Source organism: Dasypus novemcinctus, chromosome 6, assembly GCF_030445035.2.
Source record: "Dasypus novemcinctus isolate mDasNov1 chromosome 6, mDasNov1.1.hap2, whole genome shotgun sequence".
Taxonomy (NCBI): Eukaryota; Metazoa; Chordata; class Mammalia; order Cingulata; family Dasypodidae; genus Dasypus; species Dasypus novemcinctus.
In genome coordinates, this window is record NC_080678.1 from 35,008,989 (window position 1) to 35,035,422 (window position 26,434).

Here is a 26,434-nt window from a genome sequence, read left to right on the forward strand (position 1 = left end):
AATTCAGATTTCATGCTGCAACTAATCTTTAAGAAATTCCACTTGTCACATTTTGGTGGAGTTTGAAACAAGACTATTCATAATTGTCTGAAAAGACTAATACTCCCATCTCCCACTACCTATCTGTATGAGGCTGGATTTTCTCATATACTTTAACCAAAATGACATACTGCAACAGATTGAATACAGAAGCAAATAAGAGAATCCAACTTTCTGCTATTAGGCCAGATATTAAAGAGCTTTGCAAAAATGTAAAACAATGTCACTCTTCTAACTACGTTTTTTTGTTTGGAAAACCATAGTTATCCATAAAAATGTTATACATGCTAATTATGTATGTATTATATATGTTTTTTTAATGAATTGATAAATATTTTCTAAAAATATCTCAGTTTTAATGGCTAATATAGTAAATATCAAAAGATATAAGCCATATAAACAACAGCTCTTTGGAGTCTCATTAATATATTTTTTTTGAACCACCGGGGTTGGGGATTGAACCCAGGACCTTGTATGCAGGAAGCTGGCACTCAACCACTGAGCTACATTGGCTCCTCTGTATCCATTTGCTGTGTGTTCTTCTTTGTCTGCTTGTCTTCTCCTTAGGAGCACCTGGAACCAATCCTGGGACCTCCTGGAGTGGGAAAGAGGTGTTCAATCTCTTGTGCCACCTCAGCTCCTTGGTCTGCTGCATCTCTTATTGTCCCTCCTCTGTGTCTCTTTTTGTTACATCATCTTGCTGTGCCAGCTCTCCACGCAGGGCAGCACTCCTGAGTGGGCCAGCACTCTGCATGGGCCGGCTTTCTGTCAGGCCAGCTTGCCATACGGGTCAGCTTGCCTTCACCAGGAAGCCCCAGGAATCAAACCCTGGACCTCTATATGGTAGACAGGAGCCCAATCGCTTGAGCCACACCTACTTCCTTCAATAACTTTTAAGAATATAAAGGGACAAAATATATTCAGAGAACAAAAAGTTTGAGAAATGCTGCTATGAAGATTTTTCTTACAGTCTGTGTTATTGGATCAATTTACAAATGATAAAATAGTATATTCAGGCCCAATATATCCCTTTCAATGGTAGTCATCATGGATTTCTCATACTAAATTGTATTCAGTCTCAAATAGGAGACAGTCAAGAAATAAGTTGTAGCAGTTTAATATTATTTATGAATTCCAAAAAGAAGGATGATGTTTGTAAACTGGTCTCTTCGTCTGGGTGTGATCCCCTTTGATTATATTAGATTCAGCTCAGATGCCTTTGATTAAATTATGTTAAGATTAGGGCTTTGATTAGACCTCAGTAGGGTGTAACTCAGGGTTGAGTCTCCACCCCCCGCAGTGGGCTATAAAAACAGACACTCCCTGAAGAAGAACAGTAAGAGAGAGAGCTCCATAGACACGGAAGAGGAGAGAACTCTGATCCTGAGGCCCCTGGAAGAGAGATGAGCCATTCGCCTCATAGTCTGCAGCCTACAGCTGAGAAGGTCTGGAAAGAAACAATCCCTATGGCAGCCTATAGCTGAGAGAGAGGAAGGCTGAACCCTCACAGAGATCTTGCTTCAACATGAGGCAACTAACTTTGGTGAGAAACCAACCTTGATTTGGACTCTTTAGGGCCTTGGGACTGTAAGCTTCTACCCCAAATAAATACCCTTTATAAAAGCCAACAGATTTCTGGTACTTTGCATCAGCACCCTTTTGGCTGTCTAATACATAAGTCTTCAGAAATGGGTTCATTTCTGGAGGATTAGGGTATGGACAATAAGATCTTCATTTTCTCCAGGGGCCTTCTTAAGCGATCTTGAAAATACACCATAATGAAATCTTAAAAGAGGGTTCCAGTAATCAGCACTTTCATTTTTGAAAGTAACTAATATTTGCTATATTGAGGTTTCAGGTTATTGTCCAAAATATGAGCTAAATAGTTATCATATGTTTGTCTTACTGTTGAAAAAAAATGAGTAAAATGAGGGCACAGTTTGTTTCTAGAAAAAAATAAAGGCTCTCTCTGCCTAGAGGGGTCGCACCAAATTTTGGTGTGTATTTCTGACTTTCTCTCCCATTTCTCAGCAAGCTCTGTTCCTTGCCCCATTTCCCAATAAAGTCCTACTGGCCTAAAAAAAAAAGAAAAGAAAAAGAAAAAACTGAAATTAAAATTGAGTCTTATATGATTCATCCCAGTTTTTAAAAAATTACTCTATAGCTTTATACTCAGTTGTTTTAAAATAAATTCTTAATTATCTGGCTATGAACTATATTTGTTTTGTGAGTTATTAATTTTAATTTTATTTCAACTTTCCTCTCACTCAGAACTTAAATCAACTTTCCCCGTCATGAGCTGGGGTGCTCATGAAATGCAACTGGCCCAAGTAAAATAAAACTAGGTGGCAAATTATCTAGCAAAATCATATGATTCACATTATAACCAAGCATATTAAAAACTGGGCTTTTAAGATGTCAACTTATATGCCCTTGATTTTTAAAAAATTAGTCCTGTCCTAGCTTCTCAAGTAGACTATGGGATCCTGAATGGCATATATCACTTCTCTTTTGTATTTCAAGGGTCTGGCACAAGCCTTATCACAGCAAGGACTCAATGTTCACTTGCTGAGAGTGGATGTGGCTCAAGCAGCTGAGTGCCCGCCTCCCACATGGGAGGTCCTGGGTTCAGTTCCCGGTGTCTCCTGAAAAAACAAAAACAACAAGCAAAACAAACGATAAAACCAACTCAGGGAAGCCAATGTGGCTCAGTGGTTAAGCACTGGTTCCCCATATACAATGTCCCAGGTTCAATCCCTGCCCTCCATACCTCAAAAAGAAAAAAAAAAAAAGTCCATTTGCTAATGATTGTTTTTCAACCTCAGCTCCCAGATAAATAAATTATATCTTCCATCCAAAATTGGCTCCATGCTGCCAACTTCCTTATTTCCTGTAATTTCTTCTTTCATATTTCTTCCATCCATTACTTTTTTACTACCACCCTAGTCCAACTCTCACCTTTAAAATCTTGCCTTCAGACATTCTCTTCCACTCTATCAAATGACTGATGTCAAATTAAGATTTTATCATATTCCTTCCCTGCTCAAACATGAAGAGCCTATTGCCAAGGACTTCTTCCCATAATAACCCTATTTTTACCCAAAATATATTTAAAAAAATAAGTTCATTCTGGAGCTGTCCAAAAAAGTTTAATTACCAACCTAGCCAAAGGATATCCTTATGTTTTCACCCTAATGCAACTTGGCATTGTAAAACTTTAGTATGCTTTTCTAAAAAACCATTCTTCTTGGCTACAAAAGAAATGACTGCTTATGTTACTAATGCTGACACTTGTATTTCAGTTTACTATGCAGCAACTGAACATAAGGTTTTACACTTAGTGATAGGCACCCAATAAATTTTTCACTGATTTGATATCATTTTGAGTAGATTAGTATGTTCCCCCAAAATAGTGTTTTGGTTCTATATTTCTATATTCCCATAATTTGTTGTTCCATAGCCATTGGTTAGAGCTTGGGGCACTGAGAATTATAAACAAGTGATTTTTCCCTACTGGTCCTAAGGCCATCCCATCATGGCCAGGAGGTAACTCACAGGTGCCAAGACTGCTTGGTGGCGGCGGACTTGGCCCAGTGGATGGGGCGTCCGTCTACCACATGGGAGGTCCGCGGTTCAAACCCCGGGCCTCCTTGACCCGTGTGGAGCTGGCCCATGCGCAGTGCTGATGCACGCAAGGAGTGCCCTGCCACGCAGGGGTGTCCCCCACATAGGCGAACCCCACGCGCTGGGAGTGCGCCCCGTAAGGAGAGGCGCCCAGTGTGAAAGAAAGTGCAGCCTGCCCAGGAATGGCGCAGTACACACAGAGAGCTGACACAACAAGATGACCCAAAAAAGGGAGACACAGATTCCCGTGCTGCTGACAACAGAAGTGGACAAAGAAGGCACAGCAAATAGACACAGAGAGAACAGACAACCAGGGTGGGGCGGGGGGGAAGGGGAGAGAAATAAATAAATAAATCTATCTTATTAAAAAAAAAAGACTGCTTGGTGAGCAGGAAGGAAAAAAGCGTGTTACAACTCCCACTCTGCTGGTTTTGAAATGGCGGGCTTTCTGAAAGCTGGAAAATTACAATATTTCCTTTGTTTTGCCAGATATCTATGAATCCAGTATAACAGAACTTGTTTTCCTTTCTATTTTCTGCTGGCTAACTGATTTAAGAATCTTTATTACTTAGCAGACTGTCATTCTGTGTTATTTCTACTTAATATAAGTGACTTTGAAAAATCAAAATTTAGGAAGTGGATGTGGCTCAAGCAGTTGAGCACCCACCTCCCACACAGGAGGTTCCAGGTTCAGTTCCCAGTGCCTCCTGAAAAAAAACAAACAACAAGCAAAAAACCAACCCAGGGAAGCTGATGTGGCTTAGTGGTTGAGCACTGGCTTTCCACATATGAATCCCAGGTTCAATCCCCAGCACCTGATACCTCTAAATAAATACATAAAATAACAATTTAGACTCCAAGAAGTACCTTAGAGACAATGCAGTTCAAACCCTCATTTTATAAGCCCTGTTTCTGAGTTCTCGCATGAGTCTCTAATTTTCAGAAGAAGGATTCACACAAGCTAGTCCCTTGGGATCCAAGGTGACTCCTTAGTTATGGGGGCTACCTAGTGATCATTTTCAGACTTCTGAGGCATCAACATGAGGAACTCCTGGAATAACATGAGCAGATCTTGAAAACAGAAAAATAGCAAGTATGGTGACCCTTAAGGTCAGCCTAAGCCTTTGGCTCATACACAGTTAATCTTATCCAAACTGCTTGTTCCCTCTGGTTGCATTTTTATATTTGAACTAGAAATGCACTAGGAATAAGGTGACAAGAACAAAATGTGGGTATTCTTAGAAGCTGAATATAAGTCATCTGACTTTGCAGTATTCGGTTCCTCACTGAATCCTCTCATGTGTTTCTCTAAATGCTCAGGGAACTCTGCTTTTATGCACACTGACCACAAGTTTTATTCAAGCTTCCAAACAAAAGCATAATACAAGAACTTTAATACTGCAAATTTACAACTCGTGTGCTTTGATTGAGAAGTACCATTTGTGATTTTCACCTTCATTTTTTACTGGACTTCTGTGTTATGTGAGGAAAGGTTTAGTAATAGTCCATCACTCCCTGTAAAATGCACTATTTTCTTCCTCTCCTATTTCTCAGTCTCCTATCACATTCTTGGGTGCACATGCACATGTGAGCATGTGTGTCTTCTCTCTTTTTTCCTCTTTGTTAGGACAGCCAGTGGAACTGACCACCTGCATTGACTCTTCTTTTGGAAGATAGTGTTGTTTCTGAGTTTAAACATAACTCAAAATACAAGAACAGTCCAAAACAATGACAGCTTCAGGAGAAGAAGAAAGAGTGACACCTGCTGGAAGAACCACTGTAGTTCCAATTCCAGATACATTCTCCCCAAAAAAGTGTCCATTTGCACAAAACTTCACATTTAATTATCAGGAAACAATGTCCCCAGAAACTCACCTGCAAACCTGAGGTTAAGAATAATAAAAATAGTTAACATTTATTGAGTATTTACCTTGTGCCAGATGCTTTACATGTATAACCTCATTTTATCTCACAACTTCCCTGATGGAGGTGTTATTATCCCCAGTTTGTAGGTAGAGAAACCGAGGCCGAGAGAACTTAAGTAACTTGCCCAAAGTCAGTTATTAAGTGGTGGAGTTAGATTTAAACCCAGGGCCATTAGGATTCTTACCCATTAAGTGTGTGTATATATATATATATACGTGGCGTTAGATTTTGAGTGCATTAGACTCACTTTAGTTCCCTTGATTACATTGCTTTTGATTGGACTATGTCAGTGAGGCATGACTCAGGTTGGGTCTCTGTCCTCTTACTGGAACTTTATATAAACGAGACACAGAGAGATATGGGAAAAGGGAGCTCTGCCATTTTGACCTAACTATGTAAGAGTGAGAACTACAGGTTCACCTACAGCTGCAGAAAGGCAGAGAAGCCCTGACAAGCTCAGAGAGGTTCCAGGTCTGCTGGAATCAGCAGAATACAGAGCCATGGAAAAGGAGCTGGGCCCAAGAAGCAGTTCAAGGCTGAGAAGGTGAGACCTGCCATATGCCTGATCATCACATGGAAGGACGCCAGGATCACCAGTGGCTCATTCTGGTGAGAAAGCATTTCTGATGGTGCCTGATTTAGACACTTCATAGCCTCGGAACTCTAAGCTTTTACCCGCAATAAGATTCCCATTATAAATGCCAACCTAAACCCTGGGTCTCCCTGACCCATGTGGAGCTGGCCCATGCGCAGTGCTGATGCATGCAAGGAGTGCCCTGCCATGCAGGGGTGTCCCCCACATAGGGGAGCCCCACACACAGAGTGTGCCCCGTAAAAGAGCCGCCCAGCGCGAAAGAAAGTGCAGCCTGCCCAGGAATGGCGCCACACACATGGAGAGCTGACACAGCAAGATGACGCAACAAAAAGAGACACAGATTCCCGTGCCGCTGACAACAACAAAAGCGGACAAAGAAGATGCAGCAAACAGACACAGAGAACAGACAACCGGGGTGGGGGGGAAGGGGAGAGAAATAAATAAATCTTTAAAAAAAAAAAAGCCAATCTATTTCAGGTACTTTGTATCAGCTGCCCTGAGGCAAACTAAGACATATACTACATACAGATATATACACACACACACATATATATATATTCCTTGATTAATCCTAATATATTAGGAATATTAGAATATATATATATATTCTATTCTCTTATTAATCCTAATGACATTTCTAAAAGGTTGGTAAATGATAATTAACTAAAAAGGTGGCATGATAAAACACAACAGATCTTAAATATTATCTCACACACTGTTAAAGTTCCCAAATCCCCCTATCACCAAAGTTTTGTTTTGTTTTTACAGAAGAGAAGCTACATTGCCACACTGAGGCTTACTAAAAAAGATAAAGAAACAATAGGAAACAGGCTTAGTAGTAGTATAGGGTAAGGATAGAGGAATATCTATTGTATAAGCAGAAATACCGATCTAATGAGGAAAAAATTTTCAACCAGAGAAGGAGAAAGGGCCTTCTCAAGCACTAGACTTGGATATCAGGAAACCTAGATTCAAGTTTTATAAACTATGCGTGGAATAAAACAATACTTTAATTTTTTAGCGATTTTGTTTCCAACTAGCAAAATTAATACCTGTTGATAAGAACTGTCATGTGTGAAAAACTACAAGAGGAATTAAAATCACTTCTGTGTCTCATGCTAAGCTTCCCAGAAAAAGACACAATTGGTAGGCACACCTAATTTCCCCATCCTCAAAGGCTTGGGCTTTTCAAAGCAGAAGACATACAGAGCTAGAAGAGACATTAAAGGCATAGAAGGAAAGAGAGCTGACGGGTCAATTTGGATTTCAGTCAGCAGCGGAGCCATCCCTCAGCCCCCGTATGCAGAGACTTTTCACTCTGGTAGTTTATTTTAATTCTTTGTATGTATCACAATATAAAATATAGTTGCATACATGGACACATACTTTGGAGGACATGTCCTGTACTGTAACAGTGCTTGTTGGTTTTTTCTAAAATACATGCTTTATTCAGTGCTATTTACTTATATTGACTTATTTTTTTTTAATTATTTTTAATTCTTTTTTTTTAAAGATACATAGATCACAAATAATATTACATTAAAAAATATAAGAGGTTCCAATATACACCACACTCTACCCCACTCCTCCCACATCAACAACCTCTTTCATCATGAATGAATGAACAACCTCTTTCATCATCAATGAATGTGGCACATTCATTGCATTTGGTGAACACATTTTGGAGCACTGCTACACCGCATGGATTATAGTTTACATTGTAGTTTACACTCCCCCCCAGTCCATTCAGTGGATTATGGCAGGATATATAATGTCCAGCATCTGTCCCTGCAATATCATTTAGGACAACTACAAGTTCCGAAAATGCCCCACATCACAACTCTTCTTCCTCTCCCTGCAACTACCATAGCCACTGTCTCTACATCAATGGTACAATTTCTTCTATTGCTAGAGTCACAATAGTTCTACAGTAGAATACCAGTAAGTCTATTCTAATCCATATTTTATTCCTCCATTCTGTGGACCCTGGGATGGTGATGTCCTCTCTACCTCTAAATCAAGAGGGGGCTTAGATCCCACAAGGTTGATGGATATATTCACTTACAATCAATATAGTTCACATAGTGCACTGTGAAAACACTATTTTGATTAGTTTTCAAAACTAAGATAAATACATGCTTTATTCAGTGCTATGTACTTATATTGACTTACAATCAATGTTAAAACAGGATTCACAGAGTGGCGAAAACACTATCCTGATTAGTTCTGAATACTAAGTAAAATACATTCTTTATTCACTACAATGTAACATTGTTTTACTCAAAATTCTTTAAGCAGTTTCAAAAAAAGAGAATGAGACAAAGCCACTGAAAATCAGCACATCTCTTCCTGTTCTCTTCTCCCTTTCCCTAAGTATCCCCTAAGTATTGCCCCGTCCCCTCATGCTTTGGACTAAAAGTTAGTCAAGATAAGACCTACAGATTTCTAGAACCCAGCCTGACCTTGAGTCAGTCTCAGTAAACATACACACCAGATTCCTCTTGAACATCTCCCAGCTTGCCCTGGGACTTCTGAGGCAGATTTTAACTTCCAAGCAAGTTCAGAACTTATTAAACCACACTTCCAAAGGTGGAAAATCTCTTTTGCTTTTTTACTTGGCTATACAACATGTAATTATGAAGCAAAAAAGTTAATTCCAGAAGACACAGCTTCAAATTCCTCATCATGTTCTACTCACAACACATAATGTCACATAAAGTGTTCTTGCACCTACTATTTACTCCAGGAACCAGGGAAAGGAAAGAAAAGTCCATGCTAACTGCATCCTCTGATAGCTCTGTGCTCTTTCCCTGGCTCCATTCTATCTCTAACTATTCTAAAGTAAACTAGAGATCTGTTTTAAAGTAAACTACAGGGAAATTATGAGTAAGGGCAGACAAGGTTCCCAGTTACATAACATCCTCATCTATTACTGTCTGCTTTCCCAACACTGATTAGCAAGGAAGCATACAGAACAGAGGAAGAGGTTGTGTGTAAAGGGAAGTACAAATAGATTTTGAGGAATAAGGTCAAAATCCAACATTCCTTTCTTCTCACCAGCTTAGGGTTAGAAAGTTTGCTAGGCCTTTCTCTTTCTCTCTCTCAAATGCAATGGCTTAAGAAATTAGGCCTATCCCTTTAGTACAATACCTAAAATAGCAAGTAGCAATATTACATTAAAATGTAATGTAATGACTCTTCTGAGTCATTGCAGAATTGGATTGGTTATAATGCTCAGTGTGTGGAACTCTCTTGGTTTCTATGTTTATGCAGAAATACATGGAACTAATCAGATATACTCATTGAAATGGTATATATTTCATCTTTAGAAGTTCATATATCTATCAGAATGTAAGAAATGAGAAATACCTGGAATATTACTGAGATAGGGCTACAACTATTCATTTTAAGCAATTTTTTAAAACTAGATATGGCAAGAACATTTTTAATAGTATCTAAAGGTAAAGTCGTTATATGGGCTGTTTTGTATCTCATAATTTATATACCACAATTCCCACTCTACTGTCAGGCTTTACTATGTGGTAATGTTGTTAGTAAAGCTCTGTCAGTTTTGATGGGGAAAAAAGAGAAAAATATAGTCTGAAGTATGGCTCCAGCATGGAATAGTGACAGTCAATAATGCGCTCAGATTCAGGTAACATATGAGTTCACCTTCTGGGGCCAAGACTTCTTATCTGCAGTTAATAATTTCCTAATCTCAGTTTTATTATCTATGAAATTCAGTTAATGCCTATTTTGCTCCATCCCAGGTCCATGGTAAGGATCAAATGAGCTTTATTTGTGTGAAAATACTGTGGCCACTGTAAAATGCTATTAAAGGTTGTTTTTTTATATTTTTTATTTTTATTTTTTATTCTTTATTTTATTCTCTAAAAGCAGGTGCTTTATCTGTAGGGGGGGCAGACTGCAGGGTAATTCATTGCTGAGTACCAGCATCATGAGATGGTTGCTAGTGGCCTAAAAGGGAAGCCTGTTTTTCCTTTGCTCCTTTTTTTCCTTCCCTTCTTTTTTCCCCTTTTTTTCTCCTTAGTTTATTTTCTTTCTTTCTTTCCCCCCTCTTCTGTTGCTTTTCTTTCATTCCACTTTCTCTTGTTTGGTCTTCATTTTCTTTCTTCTCTTCTCATCTTTCCAGTCTTTTATTTTATTCTACTTTTTTTTTTGTTTCATTTTTTTAATTCCACCTTTTTTTTTTTACTATTATTCCTTTTTACTTTTATGATTTTTCACTCTTATTACTTATTTTTTTTCCTGGTTCTTTTATGGCTCCTTTTCTATCTTTTATTATTTTTTTCTTCTTTCTTTCCTTTTCTATAGTCTTAATATTTTTTTCAGGGGAACATAGACAACTACAAGAACACAGAATAAGTGGAACCAAGTGCCAAAGAGGAACCTCAACACAAAACAAAATGAAATTTAAAAACCCTGGAGTAGAAAGGAAGCTAACCAACTGAATAAGCCCATCAAGATAAAAAGATGCATAGACACTGGCAAAAAATTACAAGCCATACTAAGAAACAGGAAGACATGGCCCAGTCAAGTGAAAAAACTGAAAAACAGGAAGAGAAACAGAATGTGGAAAAACTAATCAAGGATATCCAAACAAATATCATGAATCAACTTAATAAAGTGAAGGAAAAGATAAAGGATATTAAGAAGACACTAGGGGAACATACAGAAGAAATCATAAACATAAATAAAAAGATAATATAGCTGATGGTGATAAAAGACACAAGGCAAAAAATTTAAAATATGCTGGAAGCAACATAACAGATTTGAATAGGCAGAGGAAAGAATTAGTGACAGTGAAGATAGAACATCTAAAAATTGCACAGATAGTAGAAAAGATAGATAAAAAAATAGAAAAAATTGATTACAGACCCAGAGAGCTGAATGACAAAACAAAACAAAACACATAAACATACATATTATAGGCATTCCAGAGGGAGAAGAGGAGGGAAAGGGGCAGAAAGAGTGTTGGAGGAAATAATGGCTGAAAATTTCTCAATTCTCTCAAGGAACATGGATGTACATGTCCAGGCAGTACAGCACACTCGAAACAATATAAATCCTAACTGGTCTACCGTAAGACACATACTTATCAAATTGTCAATGTTCAAGACAAAGAGAGAATTCTGAAAGCAGCAAGAGAAAAGAGATCCATCACATACAAGGGAAGCTTGATAAGATTAAGTGCTTGAATATGATTATTTATTCAAGTTATTTCTGACTGGTAACTCTGGGGTTGGAAAGTCTTGCCTCCTCCTTAGGTATGCAGATGATACCTACACAGAAAGCTACATCAGCACAATTGGTGTAGATTTCAAAATAAAAGCTATAGACTTAGACAGGAAAACAATCAAGCTTCAAATATAGGACAAAGCCAGCCAAGAAAGATTTTGAACCACCACCTCCACTTATTACACAGGAACCCACAGCATCACAGTTGTGTATGATGTGACAGATTAGGAGTCTTCGATAATGTTAAACACTGGCTGCAAGAAATAGATCATTATGCCAGTGAAAATGTCACCAAGTTGTTGGTAGGGAACAAATGTGATTTGATCACAAAGAAAGTAGTAGACTACATAACAGCAAAGGAATCTACTGATTCCCTTGGAAGTGTTTTTGGAAACCAGTGCTAAAAATGCAATGAATGTAGAATAGTCTTTTCTAATGATGGCAGCTGAGATTAAAAAGCAGGGCTCTGGAGCAACAGCTGGTGGTACAGAGAAGTCCAATGTTAAAATTCAGAGCACTCCAGTCAAGCAGTTAGGTGGAGGTTGTTGCTAAAATTTGCTTCCATCCTTTTCTCACAGCAATGAATTTGCAATCTGAACCCAAGTGAAAAAACAAAATTGCCTGAATTGTACTGTATATAAAGTACAACAGATTCTACCATCTCCACAAAGGTCAGAGATTGTAAACGGTCAATATTGACTTTTTTCATTCCCTTGATTCAAGACAGCTAACTTCATTTTCAGAACTGTTTTGTTTTGTTTTTAAAGATTTATTTTATTTATTCCTCCCCCCTTCCCTCCTGTTGTCTGCTCTCTCTGTCCATTCACTGTGTGTTCTTTCTTCTGCATCCACTTGCATTATCCAGCGGCACTGGGAAACTGTGTCTCTTTTTTGTTGAGTCATCTTGCTGCATCAGCTCTCCATGTGTGCGGCACCACTCCTGTGGGGGCTGTGCTTATTTCACGCTGGGCGACTCTCCTTCGCTGGGTGCATTCCTTGTACATGGGGCTTCTCTACACAGGGACGCCCCTGTGTGGCACAGCACTCCTTGTGTGCTGCAGCACTACGCATGGGCCAGCTCACCACGTGGTTCAGGAGGCCCTGGAGATTGAACCCTGGACCCTCCATATGGTAGACGGATGCTCTATCAGTTAAGCCACGGCTGCTTCCCTCAGAATTGTTTTAAACCTTTGTTTCCTGGTTTAAAAAATAATGTGTGTAATCCTTATTGCTTTCCTGATACCAGACTGTTTCCTATGGTTGGTTAGAAAATATTTTGTTTAGATGTTTATATTGGCATGTTTAGATGTCAGGTTTAGTGTTCTGAGGTTCAGCCATTTTGTATCAAACAGCACAACCAGTGTCTGTCACTTTCCATGCATAAAGTTTAGTGAGATGTTATATGTAAGATCTGATTTGCTAATTCTTCCTTGTAGAGTTATAAATGGAAAGAGTACACAACCTGATTAATAGTTTCTTCATACTCAGCATATAATTTGTGGCTGCAGAATGTTATAATTTCTTGCACACTATGTGACAAAACAACTGAAGATATGTTTAATAAGTATACTTACTGGAAGTAATATCAAACTGAAAAAAGAAAGATTAAGTGCTGATTTCTCATCTGAAACCACAGAGATGAGAGTTGACATAGCTAAGGTGCTAAAAGAAAAAAAAATTCCAGCCAAGAATTCTGTATCCAGCAAAGCTGGCATTCAGAAATGAGGGAGCACTCAAAATATTCACAGATAAGCAGTAAATAGGAGAGTCTGTCAATAAGAGACCGGCTCTTCAGGAAATACTAAAGGGAGTGCTGCAGGTTGAAAGGAAAAAAACAGGTAAGGATTGGAGGAGAGTATAGAAAGGAAAATTATTAGTAAGAATAACTAAAAGGATAAAAAGAGAAATGAAAATAAAATATGACATATAAACCTAAAGAAAAAATGGCTAATGTAAGTACTGCCTTGACAGTAATAACAATGAATATTCTATTTTTTTTTTTTTTCGTGGAGGTCCCGGAAATTGAACCTGGGTCCTTGTACATAGGAAGCAGACACTCAATCACTCAGCTACATCTGTTTCCCCAACATTGACTGTTAAGGGATTAAACTCTCCAATCAAAATACACAGATTGGCAGAATAGATAAGGAAATATGACCCATCTATATGCTGTCTATAAAAAACTCACCTTAGACCCAGGGAAACAAGGAGACTGCAAGTGAAAGGTTAAAATATAATTTTTATATGCAAACAATAACCAATAAAGGGTGGGAGTAGCTATACTAATAGAAGACAAAGTAGACTTTAAATGCAAAACTATTTTAAGAGATGGAGCAGTTTGGTATTATTGATGAATTCCAAAAAGAATTATTGGATTATGTTTGTTAACTGGTCTTTTCCTCTGGGCATATGAGATTATACTGATTACATTTGATTACATAATCAAGTAAACCTCTTGCATCAGTAGGGCATGGAGTCCCCACCTCTTGGTGGGTGGGGACTCACAGATAAAAGGCATGGCAAAGACAGAATTGAAGGTTTTTGATGTTGGAGTTTGATGCTGAAGCCTTAAGCTGGAGCCCCAGGAAGTGAGCACACAGAGGAAAGAGAAGCCAGCCCTAGGAAGGGAGGAACCCAGGAACCTGAATCCTTGCAGATATTGGCATCCATCTTGCTCCAAAATGTGAAAATAGACGTTGGTAAGGGAAGTAACTTATGCTTTATGGTCTGGTTTCTGTAAACTCCTATGCCAAATAAATACCCTTTATAAAAACCAACTAATTTCTGGTATTTTGCATCAAAACACCTTTGGCTGACTAATAGAAGGACATTACATATTAATAAAAGGGATAATCTATCAAGAAGAAAGAACAATCATAAATATGTATGCACCTAACCAGGATACCCCAAAATACATGAGGCAAAAAATGGAAAAACCAAGGGGAGAAAAAGATGTCTCTACAATTATAGTGGGGGAATTTAATACACCATTATCACCATTAGAACATCTCAACAGAGGGTGAATGAAGAGACCTTGAATAATATGTTAGAGAATCTCGACCTAATAGACATATACAGAACATTACACACAAATAGAGCAGCACAGACATTCTTCTCACACACACATGGATCATTCTCCAGGACAGATCACATGCTAGGTCACAGAACAAGTCCCATTGAATTCGAAATTATACAAAATAATTTCTCTGACCATAATGGAATGAAGCTGGAAATTAATAAGGGCCAGAGATCCCCAGAACAGGCACAAAGATATGAAAGTTAGACAATACACTCTTAAACAATCAGTTTGTCAAGGAGGAAATTGCAAAAGAAATAAGTAACTACCTTGAAACGAATGAAAATGAGGACAAAACATATCAAAACCTAGGGGATGCAGCTAAAGCAGTGCTGAGAGGGAAAATTATAGCCATAAATGCCTATATTAAAAAAGAACAGGGGGCGGCTGACTTGGCCCAGTGGTTAGGGCCTCCATCTACCACATGGGAGGTCCATGGTTCAAACCCCCGGCCTCCCTGACCCATGTGGAGCTGGCCCACGCACAGTGCTGATGCGCTCAAGGAGTGCCGTGCCACGCAGGGGTGTTCCCTGCGTAGGGGAGCCCCACGCACAAGGAGTACGCCCCATAAGGAGAGCCACCCAGCGCAAAAGAAAGTGCAGCCTGCCCAGGAATGGCGCCACACACACACAGAGCTGACACAAGATGACACAACAAAAAGAAACACAGATTTCCGTGCCGCTGACAACAACAGAAGCGGGCAAAGAAGACACAGCAAATAGACACAGAGAGAAGAGACAACCAGGGTGGGGGGGGAAGGGGAGAGAAATAAATAAATAAATAATCTTAAAAAAAAAGACTGCATTGTATTGACTGGCAAAAAGATAGACATACTGAACAATGGAACCAAATTGAGAGTTCTGATACAGATCCTCACATATATGGTCAACTGATACTTGACAAGGCCACCAAACCTATTCAACTGGGACAGAATGGCCTCTTCAACAAATGGTGCTGGGAGAACTAGATATCCAAATCTAAAAGAATGAGAGAAGATCACCATCTTATAACCTTGCAAAAATTAACTTAAGATGGATCAAAGACCTAAATAAGAAACAAGACCATAAAACACCTTGAAGATAATGTAGGGAAGTATCTACGAGATCTTGTAGTAGAAAATGGTTTCATAAACTTTACACCTGGGGAGTGGATGTGGCTCAAGCAGTTGAGATCCTGCTTCCCACATGGGAGGTCCCAGGTTTGGTTCCCGGTGCCTCCTGAAAAAACAAAAGTGAACAACAAACAAAAACAAATGAAAAAAACAACTCATGGGGGCTGATTTGGCTCAATGGTTGAATGCCAGCTTCCCACATGAGGCCAAATAAACACCAAAAGTATGAGCAACAAAAGGAAAAATAGATAAATGGGGGAAGCAGATGTGGCTCAAGCAATTGGGCTCCAGTATACCATATTCCCGGGGCCTCCTGATGAAGGCAAGCTGGCCCACATGGCAAGCTGGCCTGAGTGGAGAGCTGGCCCATGTGGAGTGCTGGCTGATGCAGAAGTGCTAACCCATGTAGAATATTGGCCTGTGCAGGAGTGCTGACCCACACAGAGTGCTGGCTCATGTGGAGTGCTGGTGTAGCAAGATGACAAAACAAAAAGAGACACAGCAGACCAGGGAGCTGAGGTGGCACAAGAGATTGAGTGCCTCTCTTCCACTCTGAAAGGTCCCAGGATTGGTTCCTGGTGCCCCCAATAGGGAAGACAAGCAGACACAGAAGAACACACAGCGAATGGACAGAAGACAGTAAGCGCCCAAAAAAAGTGGGGGATGGGGAATAAATAAATTTTTTTTTTTAAATTAGATAAATGGGACCTTCTTAAAATTAAGAACTTTTGCACTTCAAAGGAGTTTATCAAGAAAGTGAAAAAGCAGCCTACTCAACAAGAAAAAATATTTGGGAACCCATATCCAGGAAGAGCCTAATATCCAGAATACATAACAAAATCCTACATCTCGAAAATAAAAAGACAAACAACCATTTTTTTTAAATGGGCAAGAGATCTGAATAGACACATTTCCAAACAGGAAATACAAATGCCTAAAAAGCACATGAAAAGATGTTCAACCTCACTAGCTATTAGGGAAATGCAAATCAAAACTACAATAAAATATCACCTTATACCTATTAGACTGGCGGCTATTAAAAAAATAGAACTACAAGTGTTGGAGAATAGTGGAGAGGATGCTAGTGGGAATGGAGAATGGTGCTAACATTGAGGAGGATGGTTTGGTGGTTCCTCAGGAAGCTAACTATAGAATTGCCATATGATCCAGCAATCCCACTGCTGGGTATAACCCAGAAGAACTGAAAGCAGGGAGATGAACAGATAATGTGCACACCAATGTTCATAGTGGCATTATTCACTATTGCCAAAAGTTGGAAGCAACCCAAGTGTCCATTAACAGATGAATGGATAAGCAAAATGTATCTACATACAATGGATTTTTACTCAGCTGTAACAAGGAATGAAGTATTGACACATAGGACAACATGGATGAATCCTGAAGACCTTACTTTGAGTGAAGTAAGCCAGGCACTAAAGGACCTCGAAGACATGGCCAAAGCATATTGAGCAGACAGACAGAACTAGAGTCTGAAAGAGAGGTTGTCAGGAGACAGAAAAGGAGTAGAGTGTGGTGAGCCAGTGGTCAATATGGGCAAAACCCATGATAAGGGGAAGAGGGTAGTTTGGTAGTGGATGGGGGTGATGGTGGTGCAGGGATGTAAGTGGGGTCATCGATTCTGGAACGTGAGGGTAAGCAGGGTGGGGAGGCTGGGTTGTTGGAATATTTATGGAACTGGAGGGAGGGCCAGGAGAAGGGAGAGGAGAACTCTGGGGATTTGAAGGTCTGTGGTTGAAACTACAATGGTAGGAATATTCTTTTGGCAAATATGGCAGGGAAGGGTCACTGGTGCGGGGTGTCAGTGGAGGTGGAGTACGCGGGAAAGGGTGCACTTGGGTATGCTTCTATGGAATATGAATGTGTTCATCTTGTCGTAGGGTGTTATCTCAGTGGGTGGAGACCTACATAATAAACAGGAAAATATTAAACTCTCATCCTAAGGTGTCCTGTTACGTTCTCAAAAAGAGGGCAAGACTCTCTCAAGTAGAAAGGCAGTGTCTAATAAAAGAAAGCAGACCAGTATGTCAAGCCCTCAACAGTAAGGCATGTAACTATGAACCTTATTCTTCAAAAATTGGAACTTAATGGTTGCCATAGGTTCCAAGGAGAGGGAAGAGGGAAGAATGGTGGAACACACAGCGTTTTGGGGATCACTGGAATCATTCTGCATGATCTTGCATTGACAGATGTGGGCCATAATACGTTTTGTCAGAAACTATAAAAGTGTATGGTACAAAATGTAAACCATAGTATAAACCACTGACCATGGTTGGTAGCAATGCTTTGAAATTTGTTTATCAATTGTAATATAAGTACCATACTCACGTAGGATATTATTGTAGGGGAGTATGTGGAGGGAAGAAATGGGTGGAGTATATGGGAATCCCCTACATTTTCTATGTGACTTTTCTGTAACATAAAACTTCTTGGAAAAAAAAAAAGTGAAAAAAAAGTAAGACACTAGGAAAACACACAGAAGAAACTGTCAGTATACATAAAAGATCTTATGGTGATGAAAGGCATAATGCAAAAAAAAATTATTTTATTTTTATTTTTGGCTTTTTTGGGGGGAGGTTTTGGATTGCAGAAGGGTTGCAACTGTGGCAGAGGAGGATTACTGGTGTGAGATGTTGGTGGGGGCAGGTATGTGTGGGGAGAGGTACACCTGAGGCATGCTTCTATGGAATATGAATGTGTTAACACAGTCAGGGGATGTTGTCTCGGTGGGTGGAAACCCACACATTAACCAATGGGATATTGAATTTCTATCCTAGGAGTCCTGCTACATTCTCTAATAGAGTAGTGAGAATATCTAGAGTATGTGGATAGTGCCTAGTGAAGGAGGACAGACCAATACACCAGGCCCTTGATACTGATGCTTGTACTTAGGAACTTTGTCTTATGAAATTGAAACTTAGCCTAGTCATATATACTGCCTAAGAGTTACCTCCTGGAAATCTCCTTGTTGCTCAAATGTGGTCACGCTCTAAGCCAAACAGCACATAAACTCACTACCTTCCCCCTGGCATAGGACTTCTGGGGATGAGTTCTCTGGCACTGAGGGATTATTACCAAGGGCCAACTAGAGATACATTTGGGAAAAGACCTAGACTAAAAGAGAAGATATTAAATGCAAATGAGTTTTTATGTCTAAGAGATTTCAGAGTAAGTTGGGAGGTCATTCCAGAGGTTATGCTTTGCATGTCTCAGGAGGATCTCACTGACTTCCACAGTAAACAATGCTTCAAGCAGGAGTGCTTCTAAAGGATCTAGAGACATCTAGACACTATAACTGGGCAGACAAGCCCAGAAATTGGCACCCCGTCAATGAGCCTTACCTTATAATATATGATAATCTCTCTCCCAATGTATCAGAGTTAGACTCATTTATAATTTTCCTACACATGGCTTTTCTGTCCCTCTTATTTGAAACTATAATTAGCACTATATCTGTTAAATACATGTCCCAGAGACTTAAATCTTCTGGCTTTTCATGTCAGTTGAGCCCTGAATCTCAGTAGAATTGCAGCCAACACCTACTCTCCAGTTCATCAGACTATCCCAGGACAACTAACAAAAGGACGATGATAGACAACACCCATCCCAAAAAACAGAGTTCCTACAATGCAAGTGAGACAGTTCTATCCATCTGCTCCATGGAATCTAAGACCGCTCTCAACTGGAAGCAGAGTGGGCATCACCATACCAAAATCCTCAAGATTGAGGAAAAAATATAAGGTGGGAATGCAACTATGGACTAAAGTAGACTTATTATTATTCTAGTAATTGAAGAGCTTTTAACATTGATATAAAGACAGTGGTCATCAGAGGTTCTAAGGGGAGGGAGACGAAAAAACAACATAGGGCTGTACAACACAAATAGTAAACTCTAATGTAAACCATGAACTATAGATTAATAGCACAATTATAAAAATGTTCTTTCATCAGTTTTAACATGCGTATTACACTAACTCAATGTGTTAATAATAGGGTGGTATAGCAGTTTGATATAATTGATGAATTCCAAAATATTGGTAGAAATATTGGATTATGCTTGCAATCTGATCTGTACCTGGACATGACTGAGTTATGATTAGGGCATTGCGTCCCCACTCCTTGGTGGGTGGGGACTCACAGATAAAAGGCGTGGTGAAGAACAGAGTTGGGGATTTCTGATAGTAGAGCTTGATGCTGAAGATGCAGGAAGTCAGCACCCAGAGGAAAGAGAAGCCAGCCCCAGGAAGGAAGGAACCTTATGCCAGAGTAAAGCAAGCCCCAGGAACATAGGAACCCAGGAAGCCTGAGCCCTCGCAGACGTCGGCAGCCATCTTGCTCCAAATAGACTTTGGAGAGGGAAGTAACTTATGCTTTATGGCCTGGTATCTGTAAGCTCTTACCCCAAATAAATACCCTTTATAAAAACCAACCAATTTCTGGTATTTTGCATCAGCACCCCTTTGGGTGACTAAGACAGGTGGTATATGGGAATTCTGTATTTTATGCGTGTTTTTTCTGTAAACCTACAACTTCTCTAATTAAAAAAAAAAAGAGGTTAGTCAGTTATAAAATTAAAAAAGAGATCTAGTCAAAACTAGCAAACTGCACGTTCTAATTTTTAAAGAGTCTTTCTGTTCCAGCTTACCTCGATGGAGGGGCAGACTGTTCAATTCTTGGGACACAAATTCACAGATGCAAACAAACAACTTTTCTCCCTCTTTTAGACTGGGAATAGTCACAATTTCCACAAAACTGCTGGGGAACTGTCCTGAAAATAAAAGCAAACATTTCCAATGTTGAAATTTCTTTTTTCCATCTGGACTGAGGAAAAAAAAAACTTTTTTCTAAGTCCATTTATAGACCCTGCCTTGGGAATTCACTCATAATTAGAGATTTTACTGTAGGAAAAAGTTTAGTGCACAAAATTACATGCATGCAGAACAGAGATCTTGCAATTCAATTCAATAAGCATTTATTAGAGGCTACTATAGGCCAGCTGCCCTACAGAGGGGAAAATCAGCAAGACTGTCTTGGACCTGAAAGATTTCACGATCTAGATCAGACATAAAATCTAATTCAGAGATAAACACTAATTTAATTCTGAAACCAAGAGTCACAACATAGGTACACAAATTGTTATGGGAGTTTGGAGAAGGTAGAGAATAGGTCAGGAAGAACAGGATGTAGTTTATGAAAAAGGTGGCATATGAGGCCGATCTCTGAAGAAGGGTAGGATTTTAATGAGTGGTGGTAGAAATACAGGGCCTGCTAGTTATTCTACCTTCTAAATATCCCCTGTATCTGTCCACTTATCTCTAGCCTCACTGTCTTGGCCCAAGTCCTCATCATCTCTCACCTAGATTACTGCAGCAACCTCCCAAGTGGCCTCTCGCCTTCAGTTTTGCCCCTTTCTGTCATTCTTCAATCTCCATCAGCAAGCTTCCGAAAACACAGACCTGATCATGCTGGAAACACTTTCATGATTTCCCATTTCCTTAACACCTTATGATAGTGTGCTATGCCCTCCACGATCTTGCTTCTGCTCCTCTCTCTAGCCCATCTTTCCCTCCTCAACCACTCATATTCCATGCCATACCCAACTTTTCTCAGTTCCTCAAGTTTTCCATGCTTTCTCTCACTCTTGGGCCTTTGAACAAGCAATTATCTCACCTAGAACACTCCCAATATCCTCTTTACCTTGAAAACTCTTACTCAACGTTTTTTGTCTTGGCAGAGATACCATTTTTACTAGAAAATAATCTATAATCTCCCAAATGGGGGTTAAGTGCCCCCCTTAAATGCTTCTATACATCTTACGCTTCCTTTACTGTGGCACATGGCATTGTGGGCTGTATTTGCAGGTAGGAACAAAGCAGGAAAACCCAAAAGGATTCTGAAGCTTATAGATGTGGGCTTTCCACTTACTCTTTATTTTTAATACGGAAAGAAGGGAGGTCCTCACATCCATTTTGTACATGGGGAGTTATGAACTCCTTACCTGTAACATCCTCTTTCTTTCCTAGAAGCCAAAATTCATCCACCACAGCCAGCACCTCAATAATATCTCCCACAAAGAGGGGCAATTCTTCTGACACACTTGGGCAGAAGTCAAAGATGGCTCGGACCACTGAACCAGCCTCCATGTTTTATAACCTGGAAAGAAAGGCCAAAAGAAACAGGAAAGTTTAAATATTTAAGATTTTGTATATCTAATACAGATCTCTATATAAGAAAAAATGACATGAAGAGACAACTGCACACCTATGTTCATAACGACATTATTCATGATTGCCAAAAGTTGAAAACAACCCAGGTGTCCCTCAACCGATGAATGGATACACAAACTGTGGTCTATTCACACGATGGAACATTATGCAGCTGTAGGAAGAAATGACGTCATAAAGCATATGACAACATGGAGGAACCTGGAGGACATTATGTTAAGCGAAGCAAGCCAGACAAAAAAGGACAAATACTGTTATGATTGCATTACTATGAACTAATATATTGTGTAACACTGTATGATTATTTTAAAAATTTTTATATGTATCCAGTACATTTACTTAAGAAATGTATATTTTTATTCAACTGTATTTTCTTTTTCTTTTTAAATTATTATTTCTACTTCCAATTATTAAATGTACAAAATAAAGTTAAAAGAAAAAAGATATAGGGAGCAGATGTGGCTCAAGTAGTTGAGCACCCCCTCCCACATGGGAGGTCCTGGGTTTGGTTCCCATTTCCTCCTGAAAAAACAAAAACAAACAAGCGAAACAAATGAGAAAACCAACTTGGGGAAGTAGATGTGGCTCAAGCGACTGGGCTCTCATCTACCATACGGGAGGTCGAGGGTGCAACTCCTGGAGCCTCCTGGTGAAGGCAAGCTGGCCTGTGTAGCAAGCTGGCTTGAGTGGAGAGCTGGTCCGTGCGGATTGCCGGTCTCTGCAGAGTACTGGCCCACACAGAATGCTGGCCTGCATAGGAGTGCTGGCCCATGTGGAGAGGTGGCGCAGCAAGACGATACAACAAAAAGAGACACAGCAGAGAGACAATAAGAAACAAAGCAGAGGGAACTGAGGTGGCACAAGAGATTGAGCACCTCTCTCCCACTCAGGAGGTCCCAGGATCTGTTCCCGGGGTCCCCTATAGAGAAGACAAGCAGAAAAAGAAGAACACACAGAAAGTAGACAGCGAACACAAAACATTGTGGGGGTGGGGAGAGGGAAATAAATATTTTTTAAAAAACAAAAAAACCAACTCAGGGAAGCTGTTGTGGCTCAGTGGTTGAGTGTCAGCTTCCCATATATAAGGGCCCAGGTTCAATCCCCAGCCCCCGGTACCTCAAAAAAAAATAAAATAAAATAAGAAGGTATAAATGTACCTATAACGAAGTCAAAGCTAAGCAAAAAAAAATTTGTGCTTTATATACTAAAAAATCAAAGTATCTCCTTACACCCAAATAGGAAAGGAGGAAGTAAAACTTTCACTATTCACTGATATGATCCTATATCTAGAAAATCCTAAAATATCACAACAAAATGACTAGAACTAATAGACAAGTTCAGCAAAGTGGTTGGATACAAGATTAATGAGCAAAAATCAATAGGATTTCTATACACTACTGAGGAGCAATCTGAGGAGGAAAGCAGAAAAAAATTCCATTCATAACAGTGACTAAAAGAATAAAATATTTAGGAATAAACTTAGCCAAGGACGTAAAGGACCCATATTCAGAAAACTAGAAAACATTGCTAAAAGAAACTAAAGAAAACTTAAATAAATGGGAGGACATTCCATGTTCATGGTTTAGAAGACTAAATATCATTAAGATGTCAATTCTACCCAGACTGATTTACAGATTCAACACAAAACCAATAAAAAATCCCAACGGACTTTTTTGCAGAAATGGAAAGCGTAAGTGGTCCCAAATAGCCAAAAGTACCTTTAAAAAGAAGAACGTTGGAGGACTCTCACTTCCTGATTTTAAAGCATATTACTTACGGGAGGAGATATGACTCAAGCAGTTGAGTACCTGCTTCCCATATGGGAGGGTCCAGGTTCGGTTCTCAGTGCCCCCTAAAAAAAAACGAACTCGGGGGAAGCGAACTTGGCCCAATGGATACAGCACCCACCTACCAGATGGGAGGTCCATGGTTGAAACCCCGGGCCTCCATGACCCGTGTGGAGCTGGCCCATGCGCAGTGCTGATGTGCGCAAGGAGTGCCATGCCACACAGGGGTGTCCCCTATGTAGAGGAGCCCCACGTGCAAGGAATGCAGCCCGTAAGGAGAGCCACCCAGCATGAAAGAAAGTGCAGCCTGCCCAAGAATGGCGCCGCACACATGGAGAGCTGACACAGCAAGATGACGCAGCAAAAAAAGAAACACAGATTCCTGGTGCCGCTGATAAGGATAGAAGCGGTCACAGAAGAACACACAGCGAATGGACACAGACAGCAGATAATTGGTGGGGGGGGAAGGGGAGAAAAATAAATAAAAAATAAATCTTAAAAAAAAAAAACGAACTCGGGAGTCGATATAACTCAGTGGTTCAGCACCAGCTTCTCACATACAAGTTTCCACGTTCAATCCCCAGCCCCCTAAAATAGATAGATAGATAGATAGATAGATAGATAGATAGATAGATAGATAGATAGATAGACAGACAGACAGACAGACAGACAGACAGACAGACAGATAGATAGATAGATAGATAGATAGATAAAATTAGTTAGCTACAGTGGTAAAAACAGCATGGTACTGGCATAAAGACATACAGATTGACGAAACCTAATCAAGAACTCAAAAACAGACCCTCAATATCTATGATCGAGAGATTTTTCACAAGGTTGTCAAGCCCTCTGTGCTGGGCTAGAACAGTCTATTCAACAAATGGTGCTGGGAGAACTGGATAGCCATATCCAAAAGAAAGAAAGAGAACCCCTATCTCATACCTTACATAAAAATTAATTCAAGATGGATCAAGGACCTAAATATATAAAACCAACAACCATAAAGCTCCTAAAAGAAAACGTAGGAAAGTGTCTTCAAGATCTTATGGTAGGAAAAAAAAAAAGATTTTATGGTAGGAAGTAGTTTCTTAAACCTTCACCCAAAGCTCAGCAACAAAAGGAAAAATAGATAAAAGGGACCTCCACAAAATTAAACACTTTTGCACCACAAAGGACTCTTGTCAAAAAGGTGAAAAGGCAGCCGATTCAATGGGAGAAAATATTTGGAAAACATATATGTGATAAGGGTTTAATAACCATGACATATAAAGAGATACAACTCAATAATAAAAAGACAAACTAACTGATTAAAAAATGGGTAAGGGAGTGGATGTGGCTCAATCAGTTGAGATCTTGCCTCCCACATGGGAGGTCCTGGATTCCTCCAGAAAAAAACAAAAAGTGAATAACAAACAAAAAAACCAACTCAGAGAAGCCAATGTGGCTCAGTGGTTGAGTGACAGCTTCCCACATATGAGGTCCCAGGTTCAATCCCTGGCCCCAGGTACCTCAAAAAAAAAAAAAAAGAAAGAAAAGAAAAAAAGGTGGACAAAAGACTTGAATAGACATTTGTCCAAAGAAGGAAAACGAATGTCAAAAAAAATGTGAAAAATATTCAACATCACTAGTGCTGAGGGAAATGCAAATCAAAACTACGATGAGATATCATTTCACACCTATTAGAATGGACACTATTAAAAACTTGGAAAACTACAAGTGTTGGAGAGGATGTGGAGAGATAAGAATACTTATTCACTGTTAGTGGGAATGTAGAATGGTATTGGCACTGTGAAGTTCCCAAAGAAGTTGAATATAAACTTGCCATATGACCCAGCAATACCACTACTAGGTATATAACCAGAAGAACTGAGAGCAGTGACATAAACAGACATCTGCACACTGATGTTCATTATGGTGTTACTCACAATTGCCAAAAGATAGAAATAAGCCAGGTGTCCATCAACCAATGAATGGATAAACTGTGGTATATATGCACAATAGAATATTATACAGCTGTAAGAAGAAATGAAGTCGAGAGGCATATAATAATATGGATGAGGAAGCAGACATGGCTTAACTGATAGAGCGTCCGTCTACCACATGGAGGGTCCAGGGTCTGATCCCCAGGGCCTCCTGACCTGTGTGGTAAGCTGGCCCATGCACAGTTCTGCGGTGCGCAAGGAGTGCCATGCCACGCGGGGGTGCCCCATGCGCAAGGAGTGCGCACCACAAGGAGAGCCACCCCGTGTGAAAAAGCACAGCCAAGTGGTGCCGCACACATGGAGAGCTGACACAGCAAGATGACACAACAAAAAAGAGATGCAGTTTCCCCGTGCCGCCGGATAATGGAAGTGGACACAGCGAATGGACACAGAGAGCAGACAACAGGGGGGAAGGGGAGAGAAATAAATAAAACAAAATCTTTGAAAAATAATAATAATATGGATGAACCTGGAGGACATTAGGTTGAATGAAGCAAGCCAGACACAAAAGGACAAATACTGTATGATAGCGCTATTATGAACTAAGTACATTACATAAACTCACGGAGTTAATAATTAGAGCATAGGTCATCAGAAAATAGAAAGAGGGTAGAGAATGAACAGCTGAGGATTAATCTGTGCAAAACTGGTAAAAAGGTTGTAAATCTTTAGAAATGAATAGAAATGGTGAAAACAAATAACAGTGTTTGTAACTAGCAGAGGTATTATAGGAGCATGACAGTGGTTGAAAGGGAAACTCTAAGGATATGTATATTACTAGGAGGAAAGCTAA

General features: G+C 39.7%; 1 protein-coding gene and 1 pseudogene across 1 annotated transcript in view; one reads left to right on the top strand and one right to left on the bottom strand.

Moving 5' to 3' along the window:
- Positions 1-26,434, bottom strand: part of DNMBP (dynamin binding protein) — a 129,653-nt gene that overhangs the window by 70,524 nt on the left and 32,695 nt on the right. The window contains exons 2-3 of the mRNA XM_004459196.4: positions 21,647-21,801; positions 20,294-20,416 (exon numbers count right to left, since the gene is read on the bottom strand). Of these exons, the coding sequence (XP_004459253.1) occupies positions 20,294-20,416; positions 21,647-21,791 (268 nt within the window). The 5' untranslated portion in view covers positions 21,792-21,801. The remainder of the gene's footprint in view (positions 1-20,293; positions 20,417-21,646; positions 21,802-26,434) is intronic.
- LOC139439146 (ras-related protein Rab-1A pseudogene) lies at positions 9,824-12,077 on the top strand (annotated as a pseudogene).